This window comes from Phalangium opilio, unplaced genomic scaffold (assembly GCF_054372755.1).
Source record: "Phalangium opilio isolate 3A_F unplaced genomic scaffold, DU_Popi_V2 ptg000011l_1, whole genome shotgun sequence".
NCBI classification, from domain to species: Eukaryota; Metazoa; Arthropoda; class Arachnida; order Opiliones; family Phalangiidae; genus Phalangium; species Phalangium opilio.
Genome location: NW_028324147.1, coordinates 11,228,339 through 11,255,737, shown reverse-complemented (window position 1 = coordinate 11,255,737; position 27,399 = coordinate 11,228,339). Strand labels below are relative to the sequence as shown.

At 37.1% G+C, this 27,399-nt stretch overlaps 1 protein-coding gene, 1 long non-coding RNA gene and 1 pseudogene across 5 annotated transcripts in view; 1 reads left to right on the top strand and 2 right to left on the bottom strand.

The window, feature by feature from the left end:
• Nucleotides 1–12,036: 12,036 nt before the first annotated feature.
• LOC149712145 (uncharacterized) lies at nucleotides 12,037–16,229 on the top strand. Of its 3 annotated transcripts, XR_016377782.1 has the most exons (4): nucleotides 12,037–12,306; nucleotides 12,458–14,398; nucleotides 15,320–15,448; nucleotides 15,525–15,658. It is a non-coding gene; the product is annotated as an uncharacterized LOC149712145 (long non-coding RNA). The 3 variants fall into 3 exon arrangements; XR_016377784.1 differs by lacking the exons at nucleotides 12,458–14,398; nucleotides 15,320–15,448; nucleotides 15,525–15,658 and adding an exon at nucleotides 16,091–16,229; XR_016377783.1 differs by lacking the exons at nucleotides 15,320–15,448; nucleotides 15,525–15,658 and having other exon boundaries at nucleotides 12,458–14,719.
• LOC149712142 (uncharacterized) overlaps nucleotides 15,475–27,399 on the bottom strand; it is an 89,410-nt gene continuing 77,485 nt past the window's right edge. For both annotated transcript variants that reach the window (XM_089860722.1, XM_089860723.1), the window contains 2 exons: nucleotides 22,545–22,705; nucleotides 15,475–16,801 (listed from right to left, as the gene is read on the bottom strand). In XM_089860722.1, the coding sequence (XP_089716848.1) occupies nucleotides 16,248–16,801; nucleotides 22,545–22,705 (715 nt within the window). In that variant the 3' untranslated portion in view covers nucleotides 15,475–16,247. The remainder of the gene's footprint in view (nucleotides 16,802–22,544; nucleotides 22,706–27,399) is intronic.
• On the bottom strand, nucleotides 17,572–21,341 carry LOC149712144 (zinc finger BED domain-containing protein 4-like; annotated as a pseudogene).

Genomic DNA, 27,399 nt, shown 5'->3' with positions numbered 1-27,399 from the left:
TCAAGCACGCCATTTAGAATGCCAACAGCTTCAAGGACGTAATTAAACGCCTACAACTTCAAGGACGTAATTTAGAATTTGCACAACTTCAAAGACGTAATTTTGAATATGCACAACTTCAAAGACGTAATTTAGAATATGCACAACTTCAAAGACGTAATTTAGAATATGCACAACTTCAAAGACGTAATTTAGAATATGCACAACTTCAAAGACGTAATTTAGAATATGCACAACTTCAAAGACGTAATTTAGAATATGCACAACTTCAAAGACGTAATTTAGAATATGCACAACTTCAAAGACGTAATTTAGAATGTGCACAACTTCAAAGACGTAATTTAGAATATGCACAACTTCAACATTTAAAGTGCTAACGAATATTGACTTATCAGTTCACTTTCCTATATATATACTAACTGAAACACCAGAACCTAAAAGTCCTACAATAAAAATACGTAACTTTAGCATAGCTAATTTATTTAACTTTGCGTCCAATCTTAGTAATATGAACTGGAACCCGCTATATAACTCTTATTGCACTAACTCAGCCTACGAATTTATCGAGAAAAATATTATCACATAAGTCATTTGAATTTATAAACTTAAAATTAAAATCAGATACATGGATCACGACTGAGATCAAGGATATATTAAAAAAGAAACAAAAGGCGCAGAAACAATATAGGCGAAATCCAACCCAGACCAACAGAGATAGTTATCACAATCTCAGAAATATATGTAACAACTTAATTAGAAATAGGCGAAATACCTATTTCTTTAGAAAACTAAATAGCACGAACTCGCCTTAGGCCAAATGGAAACTCGTAAATGAAATATTAGGCAGACATGACAAAGGTGGAAAACCATTAACCATCCCTGCTAATACACTGAATGCATACTTCACAAGTAATGAAGCATCCCCAGTAAACAACCCACATATAACTTACCTGGAAACAAACCAACACACAATGTCCTTATACCCTTTAGACTGTCAGCAACTGATAGATATATAATAAACTCTCTACCACCCAACTCCGCGCCCGGTATTGACGATTTACAAGCTAAACCAATAAAGTATGCTTTAGCGCATCTTACTATGCCGTTACTACATTTAATAAACCTATCCTTTGAAAGCGGTGTTTATCCTGACAAACTTAAAAGAACAGTCATAATTCCAATCTTTAAAAAAGGCGATGATAAATGTCCCGCTAACTATCGTCCAATCTCCCTCTTATCATTTTTGGCAAAAATAATTGATAAAGCATATTACATCCGCCTAAAATATTTTGCAGAAAAATTTAAACTTCTATCAGATTTCCAATTCGGCTTCCGCTCACATGTAGGAACGATGGATGCAATAGGAGGAGCTTATAAATATATTTTAGAATCACTAGATTTAGGTCAAATTTGTATTGGAGTGTTCCTTGATCTACGAAAAGCTTTTGATAGTGTTTCCCACGATAGGCTTGTTGAAAAACTTTCCAAGCTAGGAATTCGGGGAATCGCAGGGAAATAGATAGCTAGTTACCTAGAGCAAAGACCATGTTACACAAAAGTAGATCAGACTATATCAGGGGCAAATACTCTGTCCTCAGGGGTACCACAGGGTTCAGTAATCTCTCCACTTTTATTTAATCTTTACATAAATGATTTGATTGATCAAATACCGAAAGGTCAGTTTTTCATGTATGCCGACGATGCACTGCTCTTGTGTAGATCATCCTCACTTGAGAAAGCTATAGAGTCAACAAACCAGTACCTAAAACTGGTATATAATTGGATATCAAATAATGGAATGAAACTTAACATAAACAAAACATAATATATAGTTTTTCACAATAGAGGCAAAGATATAAGTGAAGTTTCAAAAAAAGTAGAAATAAACAGAGAAGAAATTAAGCTAGTCTCATCATTCAAATACCTCGGAGTTTGGTTTGACACCCACCTCTCGTGGCACTACCACATTAGGGCCACTAGCATTACATTATCTAGAGCAAGTGCTCTTCTCTATCACTGTAAAAATATGATTCCACGAAAGAAACTTTTCGAAATCTACTACTCAATCTTTAATTCCGTTATGTCTTATGGTATTTCATTTTGGGGAAACACCTCAAATAATAATATGAAAAGAATACAAACGCCACAAAACAGAGCTATTCGTTCAATATATAACCTTTCTTATAGACATTCTACTAGTACTTATTATGAAAAGGCAAAATTACTTAATGTGGGAGAAACCTACCAATACAATATGCTTTGCTATATCCACTCAAACTTAAATAAAAAAAGCTCACTATTAGATAAAAGACACAAACAAGTACATACCAGATCCACATATATCATCGATACACCTAAATGTCGCACAACTAAAAAACTTTCCTCTATCTATTACGCTGGAATCAAACTTTACATACTTCCGAAAGAACTACAAAATGAACAACTTTACTATACAGGGTGTTTCTGATAAGTCTGCCATAAATCAAGGGGCGTGTTCTTTGGGTCAAACTGAGTGGAAAGTGTCAAAGAACATGGGGTGTACAAGAATTTGCAACGAAGATATGGCCCCCCAAACATTGGCCCCTAAAACAAGAAAATATTCGAAAATGTAGACTAAAACAAATTCAGCCTTATCAACTTGTTTAGAAATATGAGACAATTTCAATAGTTTCCCTCTAACATCGTTATTGAACTTTCACCTGGCAGAAGTGTATTAAATGAGTAGAAGTATGCCTACTCTAGTAAAGTAAATTCAAAGTATCATGGTACCTTTCGGTTGGTATTACTTTTATTCTTAACAAGTTAACATGGACGTTACAGGTATTGTTCAAAATGTCCACCAACGGCGTTAAGACAAACATGAACCCGTCTTTCGAAAGATTCTTGGACATGTTGGAAGATTCCTGGCATGTTCCTGATTGTTTGACAACCTTCAATAATTCGTCTTCGCAAGTCTTCCTCATCACGGACTTCATTCTTGTACACGATGTCTTTGAGATGACCCCAAAGATAGAAATCGCACGGATTTAAATCCGGAGATCTGGCTGGCCACGCAACTGGTCCTCCACGCCCAATCCACCTCAAATTAAACGTAGCATTAAGATGTTCTCTAACTGCACGGCTGAAATGTGGGGGTGCCCCGTCGTTTTTATTCACGGACTTCATTCTTGTACACGATGTCAAAAAAATCTTTGAGATGACCCCAAAGACTTTTTAGCAAACCACCGTTTATTGTTTACGTTTGTGAATAAAAAACAATGCTGACAGTCATGACGCAAACGTAAAAACTAAACAGTGGTTTGCTATAAAGTAACGCGATGTTGTTGATAACGTCACAGTATCACTTCGAACGAACGTGTGGTAGTACAGTATGGCGTATACCAATGCAGAATATGCAGACATGCATCTCATGTATGGACTGGCGCAGGGCAATTCAGTGGAAGCACAGCGGCGATACCAGGAACAATTTCCGCAACGACGCATACCAAATCGTCGTACGTTCGAGGCTGTTGACAGGCGCTTGAGGGACATCGGACAAGTACAACCCAACAACGTTCGAGAGCGAGAAATTCCAGAAGACATGGAGGAAATCGAGGAAGACGTCCTTGCCATGTTCGATGAGGACCCCTCGACAAGTACCAGACAAGTTGGACGACACGTTTTGGTCTGGCGAATTCTCCGCGGACATCAGTTTCACCCGTATCATATTCAAAAGGTGCAAGCTCTTAACCCGGCAGATTATCCAAGACGCATCGACTTTTGCGAGTGGTTTTTGGCCAGAGTAGAGGACAATCAATTTCCACGGGTCCTTTTAGTAACCGACGAGGCACATTTTTCCCGGGATGGAATTCTGAACTATCACAACCACCACGAATGGCGCCAATTAAACCCACACGCAACTAGTGTTAGAAGTCACCAACAGCAATTTTCTTTAAACGTATGGTGCGGCATTGTCGGTAATCATTTACTAGGTCCGCATTTTCTTCCACCCAGACTAAATGGTGAAGCATATCTCACGTTCTTAAGAGACACTTTACCTGAACTACTCGAGGACATACCGTTAGCATTACTTCGTGACATGTGGTTTATGCACGACGGGGCACCCCCACATTTCAGCCGTGCAGTTAGAGAACATCTTAATGCTACGTTTAATTTGAGGTGGATTGGGCGTAGAGGACCAGTTGCGTGGCCAGCCAGATCTCCGGATTTAAATCCGTGCGATTTCTATCTTTGGGGTCATCTCAAAGACATCGTATACAAGAATGAAGTCCGTGATGAGGAAGACTTGCGAAGACGAATTATTGAAGGTTGTCAAACAATCAGGAACATGCCAGGAATCTTCCAACATGTCCAAGAATCTTTCGAAAGACGGGTTCATGTTTGTCTTAACGCCGTTGGTGGACATTTTGAACAATACCTGTAACGTCCATGTTAACTTGTTAAGAATAAAAGTAATACCAACCGAAAGGTACCATGATACTTTGAATTTACTTTACTAGAGTAGGCATACTTCTACTCATTTAATACACTTCTGCCAGGTGAAAGTTCAATAACGATGTTAGGGGGAAACTATTGAAATTGTCTCATTATTTCTAAACAAGTTGATAAGGCTGAATTTGTTTTAGTCTACATTTTCGAATATTTTCTTGTTTTAGGGGCCAATGTTTGGGGGGCCATATCTTCGTTGCAAATTCTTGTACACCCCATGTTCTTTGACACTTTCCACTCAGTTTGACCCAAAGAACACGCCCCTTGATTTATGGCAGACTTATCAGAAACACCCTGTATATATAAAAAAGGTATTAAAGGCCTATTGGGATGAATTTAGAACACTATTATAACAATAGCTTTCCACTCACAACTTCATTTTTTTAAGTTAGCTTTTGAGATTTTAGTTTATATTTTGTTATTTTAAGTTGTTTTTTATATAAATTTAGGCTTCGATACTCTGAGTTGCATTTTAATATAATTTCAGGCTTTGATGTTTTAAGTTGTATTTTAATATAAATTTAGGCTTTGATATTTTAAATTATATTTTTTAAATTATAATGTGTTAATTTACTTACTCTTCAATTTTGTTCCCTGTTTATCAAACGATGTTAATATTGCTGGTTTTTCGTTAAAATAAAACATAGTATAATAACTAAATACAAATACAGCATGTGTGGGGCTTACAAGTCATGAAGTGACTTAGTCCCACGCCACCCAATGTATAATTGCTAAAGAAAATTAAATTGAATTGAATTGAATCCACAACTTCAAGGAGGTAATTCAGAATATCCACAACTTCAAGGAGGTAATTCAGAATATCCACAACTTCAAGGAGGTAATTCAGAATATCCACAACTTCAAGGAGGTAATTCAGAATATCCACAACTTCAAGGAGGTGATTCAGAATAACCACAACTTCAAGGAGGTAATTCAGAATATCCAAAACTTCAAGGAGGTGATTCAGAATAACCACAACTTCAAGGAGGTAATTCAGAATATCCAAAACTTCAAGGAGGTAATTCAGAATAATCACAACTCCAAGGAGGTAATTCAGAATAATCACAACTTCAAGGAGGTAATTCAGAATAATCACAACTTCAAAGACGCAATTCAGAATATCCACAACTTCAAGGAGGTAATTCAGAATATCCACAACTTCAAGGAGGTAATTCAGAATATCCACAACTTCAAGGAGGTAATTCAGAATATCTACAACTTCAAGGAGGTAATTCAGAATATCTACAACTTCAAGGAGGTAATTCAGAATATCTACAACTTCAAGGAGGTAATTCAGAATATCTACAACTTCAAGGAGGTAATTCAGAATATCCACAACTTCAAAGACGAAATTTAGAATGCCTACAACTTCAAGGACGCAATTCAGAATATTCACAGCCTCGAGGACGTAAATCAAAATTTCTGCAACTTCAAGGATCCAGATCTTATAGATCTGCAAAGCTATTTATGGCCAAAACACTGCTTAACAATAGTAGCCACCCCTACCCGATAAATTAAGTATGGTGAAGAAAGATTAAAATTTTTTGAACATGACAGTAGAGGAAAAAGAAAAATATATAAAATTTCTAGCTGGCGATTCTTCGGGCATGATAATATGTTAATTTTTAAATGAGTAATTATAGCTTAGGGGTCGGTTTTCAGTAACTGACATCTAACTAAACAATGAACCCAAATTTAAAGTGTAGAGGATACGCTGTCATATAAACCTTCACGTGGCCAGGTGCGCCCCTTCAAAATAGAGGTTTTTGTCCCGGAAAATCCCCTATGACCATAAATAACCTAACAACAATAAGTATGGCAGAGCCAATACGTATAAACTCTTTAAAATTGTCCAACTTGTAAATGTTGAAGTTTTCAGTCAAAACCGCTACCCATATTTCACATCTCTAGCCACGGGACCCTGTTCCCCATTTGCAATACCTTAAAACACCCTGGCAAGTTTAGCAAGTATAATATTAATAAGAAGGTGAACTTATGTCAAATTAAAACCATATATTGCTTTTCGTTATTATTTTTCGTTCCAAAATTTTCACTTAATCATTCTGTTGTTATTCAAATGGCATTTTTAAACTAAATTTCAGTAAAAGAACCACAATTTTTTAAAGATAATTATTTATGGACAGGCAGGCATTTATTTGGCTGACTAATTGGCAAAATTACATAGAAAAATGAGCCTAAAATGAATTATGTAAACAGCAGATCGTTTAAAGGGATATGGTTCCACAATATATATGCCCATCACTACCTTCCCCCAAACCAGGGGGTCTCTCTCTTTCTACCAAGTCTTAAAGCCCACATGCGATCATTTATAAAGAGTTCAAAATTTTGGTAAATCAAGTGTTTTAGAGAAATAATATTTATATATTTTTAAATATTTAATTCAGTAAAACATTTATGAAAAATATTTTTTCTAAAACATTTAGGGAAAATATTTTTAGTAAAATTGTTAGGGAAAATATTTTTAGTAAAATTGTTAGGGAAAATATTTTTTGTAAAATTGTTAGGGAAAATATTTTTGTAAAATTGTTAGGGAAAATATTTTTTGTAAAATTGTTATGGCAAATTTTATAGGGAATTTTAGTACAGGAATATAGGTGTTGGTTGTGCTGTTGTGTCAGTCGCGTGCTACAGATTTGCCCCATACGAGAAGACGGTACAGTTATGACGTCAAAACTCTGTCATACTTAATTTTGCATTAATGAAATATTTTCTTTTATCAAATAATTAATCAAACTTATTGATTTTAACATTCAAATTATGAGGTATTTAAAACTTCCAAGTTCCAAAACATCATGGTATAGTCGAAATTAAACGGTAACTAACGTTTAAAATTAAAACCAAACTTGAAAACTTATAATAATCATACCATTTCACTCAGATAATCGGCCCATAGCTTTAAATCGCAATCCTTGTGTATTTAACATTATTAAAGAGACTGTAAAGCAGGCATCGGCGAGTGAACAAAAAATATGCGAAATACGTCGCAAAACCACGTGACGCCAACATACAAAGACTCCCCATGGAGTAGAGCTGAACACCCAGTCTTTGTTCTTCACCAGATTGCAGCGCCAATTCCCCGAAGTGGTGTATAGTTAGGCTTAGTGAAGATGGCCCCTACGAACTAGGAAGTTAGCTTTCATGTACAACCGATTTATGACGTATCTCCTGGCACGGCCAACTTTACGAGCATCTAAGTTGGCCGTGTTCCTGGAAACTTTCAACAAGTTCGACAAGACCAAACATTTTTATAATAGGGCCTAATACGAAGACGATGAAGATTTAGAAAATGGTGAGTGGACAGACGAGGACAGTGATAGCGCTACTAGCTCGGACGATACTATCGTTTACGATCCGAACGCCGTAGTAATGGGCCCTGAAACCACCACAATCACTATACCGGACCAAGTACACTCCGTTAGCCGCCCTCGCCGCATTCCTCAGCCAATAGCACGATATGGTAACCCAGCGTGTTTTCCGTCTTACTAGCTAGGGGTATAGACTGTTTTCTGTTGTTATTTCCGGTGAAAATCTTAAGCCTTAAGTTTTGGTAATTCTAAGTACTAATTGAATTGAGTTGCTAATTTTAAGTCCGAATGAGGACATTCGAATTGGAAGGATGGCCGAGATTGTTACAGTGGTTTTTAGATCTTAATATGTAAATTTTATTTTTTAGACCCCAATGTATTTTATGAAGTTCAGTCGAGCGCCCTCTGCCCCAAGTCACGTGATAAGAGATAAGATAAGGGGATGTTTACCTTTGACGAGAGCGGAAAGATTATCGGGGAGTCGAGTCGTGGTATTCACGGGAATAAATTGTGCATTTTTGTAAAGAACTGACGATCAATAAATGTGATATTAACCTAAGTTAAAACTCGGAATTATTATTAAAGTTCGTGACTTATTGTTAGGCAGATGTCCCTAAATCAGAGTTGGGCACTCCTCCTTAGATAGATTTTTTTCCTATCAAACTATCATAGATGGCGAAACTATCAATTCTTCTGGCTATATTTTAGAGTGGAACTCCTTCTTAGATAGATTTTTTTCCTCTCAAACTATCATAGATGGCGGAACTATAAACTCTTCTGACTATATTTTAGACTGACATTGCTGGTTAGATAGATATTTTTCCTCTCAAACTATCATTGATAGTGAAACTATCAACTTCTCTGACTATATTTTAGACTGACACTGCTGGTTAGATAGATATTTTTCCTCTCAAACTATCATATTTGGCGAAACTATCAATTCTTCTAGCTATATTTTAGACTGGCATTATTTGTTAGATAGATTTTTCCCTCTCAACAAATCATAGATGGTGAGACTATCAAGTCTTCCTTCAATATGTTAGATTGGCTCTCATTGTTAGATAGATTTTTTGCCTATCAAATCAAATTGAAATCTTTAGGAACGACTAAATTAATCGATTATTTAATTTCCGGACTTTAAATTTGATGGTTTTCGATCAAACTGATTTGGTCTCTACCTAATTTTACTCTGTTTAATCGATTCCTGATATTTCCTGATTTTGTAGAATTTCTAATATTTTCATATATTCATATAATTTCCATAATCTCATTTCTCGAGTTTGACTTTTAACTGTCTATAGTTCAAAAGCTACTATCCAAAATTTCTCAAATTATTCGCCCTTGATTTAATCTAAACCATCTACTATAAACGGTTAACTAATAATAATTAAAGGCAAAAGTTGAAATTAAAAACTGTGGGTAATAAAAATCAGAAAATCTACACTTTAATTTATCTACTTCTACGTTTGGATGATTTCGTGGAATCGTTCTTCCTCCTCGAGTATTCGTTCACATCAGTGACAGCACGGAGCTTCTATATACAAGAAGCTCCGTCTTCACAGTTTCAACTGTTGAACCATCGTTTATTTTATTTTTATTTATTTGTTTGAGAGGGTTATAACGACCACCAAGTACAGAATCTTCTTATAGAATAAACCTACACTTCCTAACGTTCAAATATATTAAAAACTTCGATATCATTCAAAAAACAACTTATCTTTCCAGAAATTTTCATAACTATCAAAATTGCCTATCAAAGATTAGCTCATAACTTTTTTAAAATGAAATCAGAAAACAGATGTCGCCAAATAAAATCACTCAAAAAATCAATATATTTCTCAAGGAATAATGCCTATCATTTTTTTATGATTTCTAAAAGATGGGGTTAGTAGCCAGATCACGTTGAGAATCGATATTTTTCTCTAGAAGATTTCAACGAATCAATGAATCATATCAACTTCGAGTGCACTTTCTAAGCTATCAAACTCAATCGATCATTATAATTCAAATTTTTCTCGAAAATAACTATCAAAATTGATACTTTGATTGGGGCAGATTTAGTTTTCTATCGTATCAAGTGGTAAAACTATCAAATGATATGATAGTGCCCATCTATGCCCTAAATGTGAAGTTCTTTTTCATGTCTACAATAATGCATAGCATTTAATCTCATCGTCAGTCCGACGTTTGTTTTTGCCTTGTTGTTGTATCACTCTATGTTTATTTGCTGTTATTAAACGTTTCATACCACAAAAATGTCTTTTTCAATCGTAAATCATAGTCAATAATAACAGGTTATGGGCTAGCACCCTATTCACTGCGCCAGTAGTGACAGTGACGAAAAAGATACGACGTAAGACGAAGAGCGTTCGTATTATTTAAGAAAAAATGTCATATAAGACCAAGGCTTAAGCAGAACTGCGGGTTCGTACTTAAACGCTAAAGTCAAGACAAGAAAGTAGGACTAACGACGACGATATATTGACAAGACATTCTAGACTACATAGACAAGAAGTAAAAGATCACAACATGGGGGACGAATATAAAATTGAAAAATTAAACGAAAAGAATTATAGACATTGGTCTATGAGAGCTCAAGGTTTGTTGGAAGCTAAGTCATGTTGGAAAGCAGTAGATCCTGGATTTGGAGATAACATGACAGCAACTGAACTGGCATTAGACCACAAAGCAAAGTCCATATTTTATATGATCTTGAATGATGAAAGTTTAGACGACATTACCCAATGCCAAAGAGCTAAAGAGATATGGGATACGTTGACAAGCATACATACGAAGTTTGACACTTGGCATGGATTACTACTACTGAAAGATTTTGTAAAAACTGCCAAATTCTGAGAGAGCGGTAGCTCTCTTAGATATGACTTCATACTGCTCTTAATGTATAAGGAGGGTTTTTTGTTTGGATTGAATGATGAAACGATAGGACAATATCTGACTAGAAGAACGGCTCTATATCATAAAATACTACATGCAGGATATAAGTTTGAAGAAAAAGTACTGGCTGGTTTGGCAATACTGGGTTTACCCAAAGAATATGAATTCTTAGCACGAAGTTTGCGAACTGATAATAATGATCTAACACTTATACCCACAACATACTGCTACAATATCTTAAGGATAGATATACATAAAGCTAAAAATCTATGGAATCAGGGTTACATATCAAGGGTGAAGTAAAAACATTCTAGTGAATCAGGGATATATCTTAAGAATAAAGACATCGCGTAAAAATCCTAGTTTATCAGGGATATACATTAAAGCCCCGTTTTCATCAAAGCTAGAAAATCACTTCTCGCTAAACGAGAAGCTTGGAGCGTGTTGCTTCCGCGAGTTTCAAATCCCGCGCCAGAAATGCTAGAAGCTTTCTCGCTCGTGGTATCCCCCTGGGGTGTTTTCATCGAAGCGAGAAAGTGGCGTCATCTGGCGCGATTCCGCGAATGTCCAAATAATTATTGCATTAAAATGGCGGTCAGTAGAAGAAAGCGGCTTTTAAGGAAAAAATCATTTTAAAGGGGCTTTATTTAAAAAACTCGGCTATAAAATCAACTCGATATTAGAAGAAACGGTGGTGGGTTCATCCCATATGGCAACGCAGGAAGCTAGAAGGATACTTTTAATACCTTCACCATGCCTTCGCTGTCAATTTTCAAACAATAGAAACTGTTCAACTTACTTGTCATGTTGTTTTCTGTGGCTACTTCTTCCCATAATGTTTCATTAATTTCCCTATTTCTATTTTCTTTTAATTTGCGGTTCCACAACCCATCCCTAATTAATTCTAATACTGTTAATAATTTGCTCCCTTTTAGCAAATTCATTCTTTTTATTTCTTTCCCTTTCCTGTTTTAACTTTTCTTTAAGTTCTTTCTTCGAGGTTTTGCCATCCATTTTTAAAAACCGAAATGTTGACCCCCCCACTGCTTTCTGATTCGTGGTTCCATGTCACGTGACCGCTACATCTCGCTTCTCGCTAAGCGGGACGCTAGAAAATATCTGTCTCTGACAGATCGGAGCTAGCGTCATTTTCTCGCTCTAGTTTTGCGTTTTCTCGCGTCTAGCGAGGGGTTCCCGCGGCAATGAAAACACCTTTGCTAGAAGCCAGACAAAGTTCTAGCAAACTCTTCTCGCTCTAGCGCGAATTTTTCTCGCTTCTAGCTTTGATGAAAACAGGGCTTACCGCGGCGAGAAGCGAGATGTAGCGGTCACGTGATATGGAACCACGAATCAGAAAGCAGTGGGGGGTCAACATTTCGGTTTTTAAAAATGGATGGCAAAACCTCGAAGAAAGAACTTAACGAAAAGTTAAAACAGGAAAGGGAAAGAAATAAAAAGAATGAATTTGCTAGAAGGGAGCAAATTATTAACAGGATTAGAATTAGGGATGGGTTGTGGAACCGCAAATTAAAAGAATATAGTAGGGAAATTAATAAAACATTATGGGAAGAAGTAGCCACAGAAAACAACATGACAAGTCAGTTGAACAGTTTCTATTGTTTGAAAATTGACAGTGAAGGCATGGTGAAGGTATGAACCCACCACCGTTTCTTCGAATATCGAGTTGATTTAATAGCCGAGTTTTTTAAATAGAGCCAATTTAAAATGAATTTTTCCCTTAAAAGCAGCTTTCTTCTACTGACCGCCATTTTAATGCACTAATTATTTGGACATTCGCGGAATCGCGCCAGATGACGCCCCTTTCTCGCTTTGATGAAAACACCCCAGGGGGATACCACGCGCGAGAAAGCTTCTAGCATTTCTGGCGCGGGATTTGAAACTCGCGGATACAACCCGCTCCAAGCTTCTCGCTTAGCGAGAAGTGATTTTCTAGCTTTGATGAAAACGGGGCTTAAGGGTAAAGCTAGGTTTGTGTACGGAAATAAAAATATTCATTAAAGGGGCAAAGTGAAATTGATATGGGGCATTGGAAAAATTTGAGGGAATTTAGGGGCTAAGTTAAATATTGTTTGAGGGGGCAGGATAATTGCCCTGTGGTGCCACCCTGTGGCTACAAGCTTGCTCTTTTACAATAAGTACAACGAACTAAAGTAGCTCCTATGCAGGAACTGATTATATTAATGCGCACGGACGCATAAAGGTGGCATCACTATTTCTGTGGAAGGGAAGCGGTGTGTAAATCAGCTGAGCTTTACCGCGAAACTTTGTTGTTCCGCGATTTTCAATCATTTCGTATTTCACCCTAATAATCCTCTGATTACACTAACAATTTTTTTTCTTTTTTGTGTTTATAAATGGTTTTCATGCCGTGCGGTTCTCTCACCACAAAATTTAAATAACTGTACCATTAGAGCGCGAGAAATCGCATATATTGTTCTATTAGTATTATCGTTCCTAACAAATACCATTCGGCATAACGTTTCTTCGACTATTTCTAAAAGCTGATAAATTTTGATGTGCGTTTTTGAGTATCACATGATATTACAATTTTACCATCGCTTCGAACCGACAATCCCAGTTTTACACCAAGGATTATTTAAAATGTCTAAGGATAAAACGCACACACAGATTTCTATAGTAAGGGAATGTTCTCTAGTTGTTCCGAAATTTTAACCCATCCCCTGTAGATTTTAAGGTCCGGAATATATCTGGGAGAGCAAATAAGCTTTAACTTATACTACCGTGGCGGACTGAAACACCGCAGTAGTTTCTTTTCAATTGTTTTTAGCGGGACAGGTACGTTTTCCTCGCGTAGTAGGAACGATTTAATAGAATTAATGACGATTTAGTTTTTAAATTAATAAAACAAAAACAAACTTTATTTCACAGTTAACTAAAATATCCTCTGAAGCTACCTTTAGCTTTCTAAATTAAATCAGCAGGACTATTCTAATTATTTCCACGAAGCTTATACTAGCTTTTCTAAAGTATTTCTACTTTGGAGCAGTGAGCGCGCTTTGCTCCTTCTCATTTCAGGTCTTAGAGAATTCTGTCTCTCTTTTTACAATTATTTCTTAGGATCCCCTCGTTTGGGACCCTTTTCCCCTTTTTACCAGTTTCTTTGTGGAGGGTTTTTGGTGACGTATTGGGAAAAATTTGTTTTCCAAAAACATCTACCAACCTATCTCTTTTTATAAACCGTTCACGGTAAATTTCCACAGTTCTATAGAAGGCTTATTTTTCGCTTCTAGGGAAAATCTCTTATCACAATACAAAAAATATATACACAAAATTTACATCAAACAATTAATAACACACTAAATTAAAAACAAAGCACTTATTTACAAAATAACAAAAATTACTAACAAGGTTATCTATACATTAAAATACATTTTCCAAATTACATTTCGGTTTTTTACATCCCCCTCTTCTCCACCTGCTGTTTTGGTGCGTCAAACGGAAAATAAATATAAATATGGCGCCACCTATCTTATTTTCGCGAAAGCATGCTGTATAGAGTTCTTTTTCGAATTGTCAACGGTCGTTAAGAACATTTAGTTCAAGATTCAAGAATGAGGTTAGTTCCTAAAAATCATAATTTAATTTTAATAGTAGACTAAAGCAATAATCCTTGACTAAAGCAAACATTCAGTGCAAGAATATACGAGGTGAGTTTACACTAATTTAGTTTAATAGGCAAGGCTTAGGTTTTGGTAGATCTGCTAGACATAGCCCACTTGATCACGCTGGCTGCACGCGCTATAGAAGCCCGCTCAATCGACCCTAAAAATGAGAATAACATAGGTTCGGTCTAAAATTCAAACCCGTCTGGTTTTAACATGGGCGTCTATGGGAGGGTACCAGTTTTTTCAACGTTTTTGACAATATTAGTGCATCTACTGGTTCAAATCTCTTGAATTTTTAATGAGACGTGTATTGAAAGGTTTGATATTATCCTGTAAAATTTAAAGTCTTCAGCTATAATAGTTTTTTTTATAAAAAATAAAAATCATTACATAGTAGAGAATTTTGCCCCTTCAATTTCTCTACTATGTGATGGTTTTTATTTTTTATAAAAAAAAGTATTATAGCTGAAGACTTGAAATTTTACAGGATAATATCAAACCTTTCAATACACGTCTCATTAAAAATTCAAGAGATTTGAACCAGTAGATGCACTAATATTGTCAAAAACGTTAAAAAAACTGGTCCCCTCCCATAGAGGCCCATGTTAAAACCAGACGGGTTTGAATTTTAGACCGAACCTATGTGACGCGCCGTATTCGCGAGTTAACATGTAAAAAAAATCGTTTGGACGGGCTTCTAGAGCGCGTGCAGCCAGCGTGCGTGATCAAGTGGGCTATGTGCTAGAGCAGACAGAGAGCGACAAAACTTTCAAGAACCCGGTCACGTGTTGACGCTTCAAAATATTGGCTTTCCGGTTTGCCGATTGTGCCCGCTAGGTACCGTTTGGAACATCTACCTTCGATATTTCCTTCTCTGCGTTTTATCCTTAGACATTTTAAATAATCCTTGTTTACACCACCTCATGGAATTATTAAAATTTAATATGTGCATAAATTTATTAGCTTCATCTTTCCAAATATATTCGGGACTGGAATGTCTACGTTTAATTTTCTTACTTGGTCACATTTATCGTCTTCGTAGCAAAAAGGTTTCATTTCCCAAATTACACAGAGCTGTTCTCATCGGAAATTGTAATAACAAAAATAAAACGGAAAAGTTCAATCTTAAATGGCTAGAGTTTGATTTATTTTAAATTTTATTCTACAGGTGCCCTAGATATTAAGTATAACCAAGAAAATTTTCAAACCAACAGTTCACTAAAATTGAAAATCACTTTGACCTATATCCCTCCTCATCGCTCTGAAACGAAATATGGTCAATTTGAAATTATAAAAGCACGGACTTTTCTATCGCTAGAAACTCTTATATTATTGTATGACCAGAGGCGTTGTTTATTTCATTAAGTGCTAAAATATCAAAGCGTCACAATTCAGAAAAGTTCGGTATTCGTGGCTCTTTTTTACATTATATTTAAATTTTAAGATGTTTTTTGCATGTATAATTCTTGTGTAAACATCCAGTCTTTTGTAGATAATTTTAATATTTTAGAAAATTACTGTGTCGAAATTTTAAGATTATGATACGTGTATAATTGTTGTGTAAATATTCACTCGTTTGTAGATTTTTAATATTATAGAAAATTACCACTTCATATTATATACATAATATTTTACACACTGTCAATTTTGACACGTCATAATATTCTTAGAAATAGGCATAGATATTGCTGCCAAAATACGTTTTACAAAATTTGTATACCGTTTAAATTTTAGAGTCACAGGGCTAGACAAAATCTTCAGCCAAAACATCTCGAGAAGTGCTTGCCTTTGGCGGCGTGGGCGAATAGTAGCACGTGGCTGTTGACAGTCTTCTCGTTCTGGGATTGGAACCCCATGGATCAGTTAGAAGTCCTGATCCAGGGGCTAGACGTCACAAGGGGGATGTTTCTTTCGATGGCTCATCACCTTCGTCACAATTTGTGATCTGCACAACCAATGATTTCAAATTTTCCTCGCTCTTAAATTTTCTGGGTAAAGTACCACTGTCCTGCTTGACGTAAGCTTTGCTTCCGTAAGCGTTCCCAATAAATACAGAGTTTTGCCGAAGTCGGTTCAAATGGTAGCTCGGAGAAGGACTGTACCGCGATTGATCACGATCGAAGACGTGTACTTGAACTGATCCTGTCCCAATGGCATCGCTGACGCTTACTCTGGGAGCTTTGGGACCCAAAGTCGGAGAATAAGGAGTAACTTCTTCCATTCCATCACGATATTGTGGTTGGTAGGGTTCAAGCATCCGTATTTTACCCCACTTGTTAAAGAAGACTAAGATAACGGCGACCCAGAAGGCAAGGACGATGGCCACAATGACTATCTCCTCTTCACGAACAGTGACTAGTCCCACTGTCGAGGCTTGAGTAGATTTGTCAGACTGAGCACCACCTCCAATGGAAAGTGGACCGAAACTGATCGTCTTGTTAATCTCTAGGAGATATTAATTACTCGGAGTTCCAAATCGGCCTGGTATAGCCAAGGATTCTTTAAACTGTTTCATTCAAAATTGAATATTATAGGTAAAACTTTAGCTTAGAGAATACTGGGTAATTTAGTTCTTGCTCATATTACTACATCTATTTTTTCTCCCTGCTACAGTATACACATACATCATGTGCTCTAGATTGCGACTGTTAACTTTTCCGGGAAGGACAGTTTTAGTAAAAGTTTAGACCGCCAGAATAAAATGGTTATACACTTTTTAACGACTGTTTGTTTTGTAAGAAATGTTTCATAGATAAATTAAAAAATAGTAACTATCTTGGGGTTCGTTCAGTAACACTACTGAACGAGTGTTTTTTTTTACGTCATGTTTGCAAGCCGATGCTCAACGAATTAGCTTACTCTTCGAGGCGATGACTTCGTTGAGCAATGGAATCGTGATTTAACTGCGATGGAGGCAAATTATGGCATTGATGGATGCAAAGTTAAGTTTATTTGAGTAAAAGTTCATGCTCCTAATATATTTTTTAATATACAATATTTTACATCGATTAAATACATTTTTCCTGATTGCACGTACTTGGTTCTTAGAAGGAATACACTTAAAGATAGTAGGAGACGGTTCCCTACCATTGGACCGAGTTCTCATTCGATCGAAACCAAAATTGGGAGGTCCTATTCGACCGAAATCCCGCACTTTGAGAAAAGGCGTCAAATGAAAGCAAAGATGTTTTGAAAAAGGCGGTAAATTAATGCAGAAGCATCTAATTGTAAGCAACAATTAGGCCTGTGCGGGTAGTGATTTTTGGGTTTCGGGTCGGGTACGGGTAGTTGAAAAAACTTCCAATCGGGTATCGGGTCGGGTACCCGGATTTCTAACGGGTACTCGAATAATTAGGCCTAGCTAAATTACCATTAGTCGGGTGCTTTTCGGGTAGCAAAAAATCATATCGGGTACTTATCGGGTTGAAATACTTTTATTATGAAAGACTTGGATACCATTATGGCGAAAAGTACAAAAATAAGACGCTATAGCTTTTAGCGAGGATTGAAATAATGAATAATACCGTTATAAACTTATGATAATACTGAGAATTGTGGAAAAGTCTACTCAAACTTAAGTTCTTCTAAGTTCAAGAAACTTTGCCTGGTTGAAATGAAATTGTTGTTTCCCACACTTGGCTGTTCTTAACTTGTCATCTTTTATATTTTTTATTTTTTCGACCTCTTCCTATTTAGATTGTCGTGCAATAGGGTTAAATGTTCCAAATGATCTGGCAAGATACTTTCTCTTCGTTCTGTCATGATGTTTTGACTAGTTGAAAACTCCCTCTCGCTAGACGCAGAAGACGCGGGAATCCCCAAATAACGTTGAGCCAATTTAGCTATGTTTGGAAAGTTAGGCTTGTGAAGCTTCCAATATTCGTATGCATTGGATTTATTTGAAATGGTCTCCTCGGTCAAGTACACATCAACTTCATCAGTTAGACTTGCTTTATCCTTCCTAGCTTCAGCACTTTTTTTGTTGACATGTTTCCATAGCCCTGTTAATTCTGCTACAGGCTCTGCTTTGTCATTCGCGGTTTCTATGCTATGGTCGATTTGAAATTTGCTAATTTCGGTTTTTAAAAGTCCTTTGACTCGTTTTTTTTCTTCTTTGAAAAGGAGCACATCTTTAAAACGGGGATCCACAACCATAGCGATTAAGTAAAGCTTGTTGCTTCTGTAGTCAGGAAAACGTGCTTTTAAATTCTTCAGGTATAAATTTGCTATGTCTTGGCATTCATATTTTCGATTAGTTGCAAGTTTAATCATTTCTTGTGAGATGTAGTGTAAGGCTGGGGAATACCATTGACATTGTTGGATAGTCATCAGCTGATAGATCTGCTGTTGCAACTTCGAATGGCTCTAAGACATCCATAAGGCCTTTAAGGACTTTCCATTCAGAAGGGGATATAATTTCTATATTGTCCATATCAAAGGAAAGTCGTGTAACGAAATTTCTTAATTCCCACATTCTTTGTATCATATAGTAAGTGGAGTTCCATCTAGTTGAGACATCTTGAATTAGGTTCTTGACTTTGGATCCACCTTCTTCTTGCGCTTTATTAAGCAATATAGTAGAGGGACCACTTCTTTTGAAATGGCCTACAATTCCCCTGCATTTGGCCAAAATAGCACTTAATTGTAGTTTGTTGACTTTAAAGTTATTTATTCCATCTTCAACGCAGAGTTGTAGCGTGTGACAAAAACAGGAAACATGGTTCCATGTCGGTTCATCTCTTATGGCCTTCACCATGTTTGCAGCATTGTCTGTTGCAATGTATATTGGAATCTCTCCTGAAAGGTGGCTGTCAGGAATGAATTTTGCAATTAGGTTCTTCAGAGCAAGTCTTATGTTAGCTGAAGTGTGGTCCTCCTCGTAAGGCATGCAAGCGAAAGTACGAATGACGGGGTCAAAGTCTTTGGTCACGAAGTGCGTCGTTAGGCTCAGAAAATTATGGTTTGATCGCGATTTCCAGAAATCCGTCGTAAATGAAATGCTTTCCACAGCCTCAGGCTTGAAGATTTCGTCAACTTCTGTTTTCAATTCTTTCAGCATCTTCTCATAAAGCTGAGGAATGACTGAACGGGAAAATGTTGTGCGCGAAGGTATATGGAACCTTGGTTCTAAAATGTGAAGAAGATTGGAAAAACCTTTGTCTTCAACAATTGAATATGGTTGAAAATCCATGGCAATCATTCGGCCAATAGCATTAGTTATTTCTATAGCCCTTGGGTGTGATTTTGAAAATATGGTGGTTCTCTTAAACGCCTCCTCTAACGTTGGTTGCTTGGTTGCGGCCTTAAACTTCTCCACTTCCAATTGAAGTTTCTTGTAAGAGTCTTCATGCTTTGCCCGAATGTGATTCCACATGCTAGACGTGTTTCCAGCCTTGATTTTAAGTTTCACATCGCAAATATTGCAGATGCAATCGTCACCGGATTGATGAAAGTGTTGCCAAATTTTACTCTTATGTCTTTTGGGTTTTGAAACGCTACTTTCACCCTCATCTGCCTCCGAACTCTCTTCCAATTCCATGTCTTCAGAATCATCTTCAGAAAGTTCATCATATACATCCATATTCCCTTTACGTTTACTCATTGATAATAACTTGCAATTTCGTAGCGTTGGGAATAAAATTTAACTCCCAAAATTTAACGCAAAAATTTCTACCTTGAATTTCTATCTAGCTGTAATCACTTGTTTTTCATCACTTCGTTTTTCTCTAGACTCATGGCTTTGTTCACTTCAAGTTTTGGTTTTAGTTTGAGTTTGAAGAAGGAAGAAAGCCAGGCGCCTAGCGCCCTCACTGGTGGTTTTAGGCGCACCTTCCCAAGCCGTCCGCTCCACCCGAGTGCCAAACCAATACCCGATTGTCCTAAGCCTTGTCACGGGTAATGAGCGGGAAAATTTAAATATTCGAATAATTTCGGGTATTAAGAAATTAAGTTTTCGGGTATCGGGTCGGGTACCCGACCCGATACCCGACCGGGTAATTTTCGGGTACCGGGTACTCGCACAGGCCTAGCAACAATGTTTCGGAAAGGCATCAAATTATTCTGGAAGTAACAAATCTAAGTGAACCGTTCGAAATAGTGACGTGTCTATCATAGCTCAACCAAACCAAACCTAACCTAACCTAGCTCAAGAGAAAGTAATGAAATTATAATATTGTGAAACTATTAAACTATAGTCTGTCAAACGAAAGAAGAGCCCTGAGAAATTTGTCCAAATTGGTGTCGCCACCATCGACCCCATAGTACTTTATCAACTTGTTTTGTTTTGTCAATAGTCGTCTGTAATATAGTCTGCTATAAACAGATAGGCTTAATCGCAATAGAACCAATACATTTTGCTATATATATTTAATATGTTTATGTTTCATGGTTTTTTACGATCATCGAGCATTAAAGAATATAAAACAAAATTAACGACAAGACACCAGTTTTATCTTTGTTGAACTAGCATTGCAATATATTTTAATGACATAAGTTAAAGTACTTGTCCATAAGTAGTTCAGCATCAAAGCATCTTCAGTCCACGTCTTCATCAGAGTCTTCGCTGTCTTCTTGCATATTAATTTTAAGAGGTTCAATTGTGGTTTCGATGATGGAATCTTTTTCCCAATACTCATGCATTATATTCTCGACGTGCTCTATTGCCTTACGCCAATTCTCGCGACGTCGTTCTTCACTTGTGCCCATACTAGTTCAATCGGGTTAAGCTGGCAATGGTACGGTGGAATCCTCACTACCGTGTGACCTCTACTTTTAGCAACCTCGTCAATTTCGTACTTCAGGGTTCTGGACTTGTGACGCTTTATTATTTCATAAAGTTCACGTCGAGAATATAATGCATGAGTATTGGGAAAAAGATTCCATCATCGAAACCACAATTGAACCTCTTAAAATTAATATGCAAGAAGACAGCGAAGACTATGATGAAGACGTGGACTGAAGATGCTTTGATGCTGAACTACTTATGGACAAGTACTTTAACTTATGTCATTAAAATATATTGCAATGCTAGTTCAACAAAGATAAAACTGGTGTCTTGTCATTAATTTTGTTTTATATTCTTTAATGCTCGATGATCGTAAAAAACCATGAAACATAAACATATTAAATATATATAGCAAAATGTATTTTTTTTTTTTTTTTTTTGAGGTTTCAATGCGAATAGGGTCTATGGACCGCGGCAAGGATGTGATTATTCAGGTTTCAGTAGGAGTGTAAGCAGGGGAAGGAAATGAGGTTTACTTGGGAGGTGACGGACGGGGTGTGGGGGTCAAGTCACCTCCGGCGGACACGGGGCAGTCGGCACCTATAGGGTAGGATCGCCGACATGTGTCTTATTCCCTCAAACTTTGCCGCCCAGTAGCTTGGCTTACAGGAGTGCGCCACACTCCCGGCTTAGCAAAATGTATTGGTTCTATTGCGATTAAGCCTATCTGTTTATAGCAGACTATATTACAGACGACTATTGACAAAACAAAACAAGTTGATAAAGTACTATGGGGTCGATGGTGGCGGCACCAATTTGGTCAAATTTCTCAGGGCTCTTCTTTCGTTTGACAGACTATAAATGCCAATAATAAACGTCCATGACGTTACCCTTGCGAAATTCCAAAGTAAAAATTAAATTGCTTTGTAATTGTGAATTACTTCATTATTTACGCTGAATGCGGATTATTTTAAATCGACGTTGTACGTAAATAACATTGGTTGGAAACCGGCCATTCCGCTATAGTTTCGAATCTTATTTGGCATATTTCGGTCGAATGGAAATTTGGTTCATTGGTAGGATACCCTTGGAGACTACATATATGTATAAAGTTAGAAGATCGAAAGACAGATGGCGGCTAAGGATAGTTGCTCATTCTCTCAAAATTATGTTGAAGAAGGCTTGTGGGGAAATATTTCCGCCGCAGGGCAGAGCAGAAGTAGAGAGATCTCAGATCTCTACCGTTTTTCCGCTTTGTTTACGAAAGTAAACTTTTTACATTTAAATTTTAAGATGTTACTAATAAACTTTTTTAAAACATTCTGTGACATTTTATCATTAGCAATGAAGTGTTTTTTTTTGTAAATTTTCGAAGGTTTTTTAGTGAAAAAGTCAGGAAAATATATCAATTTCACGTCTTTAAAGAATCCTTGGTGCGACTAAAAATTGTAATTTATCTCTTACCCCTGTTGTATTCTGGGGCTGTGAAGTAGATGGGTGAAGAGTCGTTTCGCAGTCCCTTGATGGATACTGCAGATAAGACGAGTTCATACTCGGTGCCGGGTCTCAGACGGTCCAGACTGAACAATCTCGCTTCCCGTGGAAGGTTTAGAACGGAACGGTATCTGTATTAAGAATAAATAAACATGTTATGATGTCTTCCCAAACTCTTTTTTGAGGCAGCGTTTGTATTAGCTTTAGCACGTTCAAGTGTTCATATATACGTGTCAATATAGGGTTTACTGAAACTCGCAAACGGATGATAAAAAAAATATATATATTGGCATGCCAAGACAAAATTGATGTATAGAGCCATTGAAACATTTATGAACCGAATATTATACTGAACGCTGGTCGAGGGGTCGGACATCAGCCAAAATCCCGTACACTTACCCTGAAATCTCTTTGAAAATCCTAAAATCCCGTTGAAAATCCTAAAGTCCCTTTGAAAATTCTCAACTCTCAAAATCCAAGTTAAAATTTTAAAATCCCTTTCAAAATCAAAACTTTAAAATCGCGAAATTTGTATTAAAATCTAAAATAGCTTCTTGCTAGAAACTCAGAGGCGACGGAGTATACGCGACCACGATGCTTGAAGTCTTTCTCCTGGCAAGAATTTTACACGGATACGGTTCCGCCTTTTAAAACCCACTCCATCCAGCCCAAGCTGGTAGGAGTTCGCCTTACCAGGGATATTAGATGTTTAAAACATCTAATAACCCTGGCCGGCTGGCCTTACAATTTTATATCCTCCCATTATCCTTTACCAACCACACCCCCTTAATCTTCCATGATTTAGACATGCACAAAACGCACGACACCAGCTTGACAGTTCAAGGAGAGCTATTACACTGGACGAATCTGTGTGTCTATCACCGCATTTACAGTTGGCAAATCGGAAGAAACGTGTGCGCAGAAAGCAATTTTTGGTTTCTACTCCCATCGTTTGGATTAAGTAGTACGCGTCGATCGGCTAGGGTTACGAGAAACGTCTAGCCTCCCAATGGCAGGGCTTCCGCCAAAGGTTATCTTTCATTGAGAATCAATCGCCTTATAACCTAAGTTTCCGAAAATTGTTAAAGAGGCACACGCTTGAATTCAAACGTCAACAATAGCTATACTGTTAAAAGAATTAAAACCACTTATTATTAATTAAAACATAAAAACTTAAAACATAGCGGAGACGACTAGTTTCGCGCTCTGTACAGAGGCATCATCAGGTCTGCTTAAGACGTCCAGATAAAATTCATTTATAGTCTGTCAAACGAAAGAAGAGCCCTGAGAAATTTGTCCAAATTGGTGTCGCCACCATCGACCCCATAGTACTTTATCAACTTGTTTTGTTTTGTCAATAGTCGTCTGTAATATAGTCTGCTATAAACAGATAGGCTTAATCGCAATAGAACCAATACATTTTGCTATATATATTTAATATGTTTGTTTCATGGTTTTTTACGATCATCGAGCATTAAAGAATATAAAACAAAATTAACGACAAGACACCAGTTTTATCTTTGTTGAACTAGCATTGCAATATATTTTAATGACATAAGTTAAAGTACTTGTCCATAAGTAGTTCAGCATCAAAGCATCTTCAGTCCACGTCTTCATCAGAGTCTTCGCTGTCTTCTTGCATATTAATTTTAAGAGGTTCAATTGTGGTTTCGATGATGGAATCTTTTTCCCAATACTCATGCATTATATTCTCGACGTGCTCTATTGCCTTACGCCAATTCTCGCGACGTCGTTCTTCACTTGTGCCCATACTAGTTCAATCGGGTTAAGCTGGCAATGGTACGGTGGAATCCTCACTACCGTGTGACCTCTACTTTTAGCAACCTCGTCAATTTCGTACTTCAGGGTTCTGGACTTGTGACGCTTTATTATTTCATAAAGTTCACGTCGAGAATATAATGCATGAGTATTGGGAAAAAGATTCCATCATCGAAACCACAATTGAACCTCTTAAAATTAATATGCAAGAAGACAGCGAAGACTATGATGAAGACGTGGACTGAAGATGCTTTGATGCTGAACTACTTATGGACAAGTACTTTAACTTATGTCATTAAAATATATTGCAATGCTAGTTCAACAAAGATAAAACTGGTGTCTTGTCATTAATTTTGTTTTACATTCTTTAATGCTCGATGATCGTAAAAACCATGAAACATAAACATATTAAATATATATAGCAAAATGTATTGGTTCTATTGCGATTAAGCCTATCTGTTTATAGCAGACTATATTACAGACGACTATTGACAAAACAAAACAAGTTGATAAAGTACTATGGGGTCGATGGTGGCGGCACCAATTTGGTCAAATTTCTCAGGGCTCTTCTTTCGTTTGACAGACTATAGTAAAGAAATTTTTGGAGAAAGGTTAAATATTGATTTTTTCTAATCTATAAACTTAAATCGTCTTTTTAAAATTTTATAAAATTCTGATCAGCGGTTGTTTAATTATGTGGAAGGGGAACTAAAATAATGGCCCCACTTTTTAGATAGTTCAATCTCGTGGCGATTGCAATCTGACGTCATGCTTTCTAGTTTTATTATTGGCTGATTGAATACATTGGTACGTGTATGATTCAACCCGCCGACCGATAATTCCCCTAAACGCTCCTACCACACTACGAAAAAACGTTCAAAGCGATTCTACTACATATTAACTTTTAAACTTTGGTTACGTTATTAGTGCTCAAGCGGAAATGCTATTATCCAGTCCTATCGGAGAGAAGTATCTCTGATACCACAAGGAGAATAATCAACATCAAGGTCCTATTTCTGGCTTTTTACCATAGCCTCTAGTTCTGAAAGTCGTGACGATGAGCTCTTTTACATTCCCAACTGAGCTCGAGAGAAATGAGTGAAAAAAATTAAAAATCTCGGCCACGACCGAGAACGAGCTTTTGAAGCAGCGCTCCTCAGCGGTGGAGACTCTAACTAACGTAGGCAGGGCTGATTTTAGGATAAATAAGTTCAAGCATGTAGAGTTCACCCATGTGAACAGTGTTTATATTTTTTACGGCGTCGGCGCATCGTGTGGCGTCCTAATGATTTTTAAAGACGGTATTTAATTAAAAATAATGGATAAATTAGAAACCTTAGCTAAAGAGATAAAAGATAAAGCAAAATTCGAAATCCATATTAAAAAAATCCGTTTCGTTATTTTAACTCGATCCACCAAAACAAAACTCCGATCGTCTGCTAAGATCTCCGTCTCCCTATTGGCCGAATAGCTCATCACGTGCAGAATCAACCTCCAATCCAAAAATTGTAGTTTCGTGCCTTTTAGGGGGGCGAATTTTTTTAGCGGGACCCAGCTTTCCGTGGCTGACTTTAGTTGGGGTCGAGAAAATATGTTAGGAGAGAAAAACTTTGGGTGTTCATTTGCTGTTTACTCTACAGTAAATACGTTCGGCCTCACCTTGGGATGTTAACTTTTATGAACACTCGAGATGAGAAGTTCGTCATCGAGAACCTGACACACAATACCCTGGAGAGATATGACCTTGATGATGCTTATTCTCCTTGTGCTGATACTGAGAGAAAATTGGAGAAACACTTCCAGTCATCTATCTATATCTATATAAATCAAAGTCCTGACTGACTGACAGACTGACTGATAATCAACGGCTAAAAATTTGCAGGAACATTACATATAAGTAGTACGCGCGTACTAAGAAAGATTTTTCCAATACGACGCCATCTTAAAAAATGGCGCCCAGAAATGTAAAAAATCTTCTCTATGCAACAGAGTCCGCGCGTTTCAACCGATTTCACAAATATTTAGTACACTGGTTTCCTTCAACCTATAGACGGGCTAATTTTCCTCCCATAGCCGGCCATGTTAAAAGCTCAAAATTGCCAATACGAGTTTTTAATTAGGAACATGAATCTATAGAACTATGAATATACAGCTGCGTTACGCTGTCTAACCTCTAGATATGGTTTGGGCGGGGCTTAGCGAAAGGAGACTTCAGTCACGTGTCTGCTAGTGTTAGGAGCGGGAGAAGGGAGGGGGAATCCGGGGGGGGTGTAAATTCGAAACGTCACTTCCTCTTGTCTTGTGATTGGCTAATAGAGCTACGCAAAACGCGTCAAAGCTAGGAGGGTAACACCCAAACCAAAACGACATGATAGAAGGGGCATATGATAGAGCTGTATATTCATAGTTATATAGATTCATGGTAGGAAACAATTGTTTGGAGGGGCTTCTATAGCGTGTGAAGCCAAAGCGTGATCTAGTGGGCAGTGGTTGTAGCAAGGAAGGTAAGAACGAGAACCAGTGGAGGCTAGGAGTCTAAATCCGTGGAGTAGAAATTTATATTGTTTTGAATTTTTAAACTGGGTCCTCCTCAATTTTAATAGAAGTTCTCAATAAATAAACTGGTCGCAAGGACCAGTAACCCCCGGATTTCGAATAAAAAAACTGGTCCAAGCAATTGATAAACTGGTTTTTGACCTGTGGACCTGTTCTATTTCCAAGAATGATCTTAATTAGGGACGAAATGAAGGTCAGAGAGATTCAAAATAAAGGTTTAATACATACGAACACGGCAATAGCGACTCGCGATCAAATCCGATTAGAGAATTCAGACTCGAAAGTTCATAACATGCAAATGTGGCAATGACGACTGACGAGTTGAAAAAAGAACTTATAGCGGCGATAAAAAACTCCCCTATTATGACGTAAACAGAAGCTTTATCCTGAAAAGAATTTTGATTGTTTATGAAAATAATTTTACGTCGGCCTCTGCGTCAAAAGTAGAACACCAATTCTGTCCGACCTAAAGCTGTTTCGGTCGCGTTCT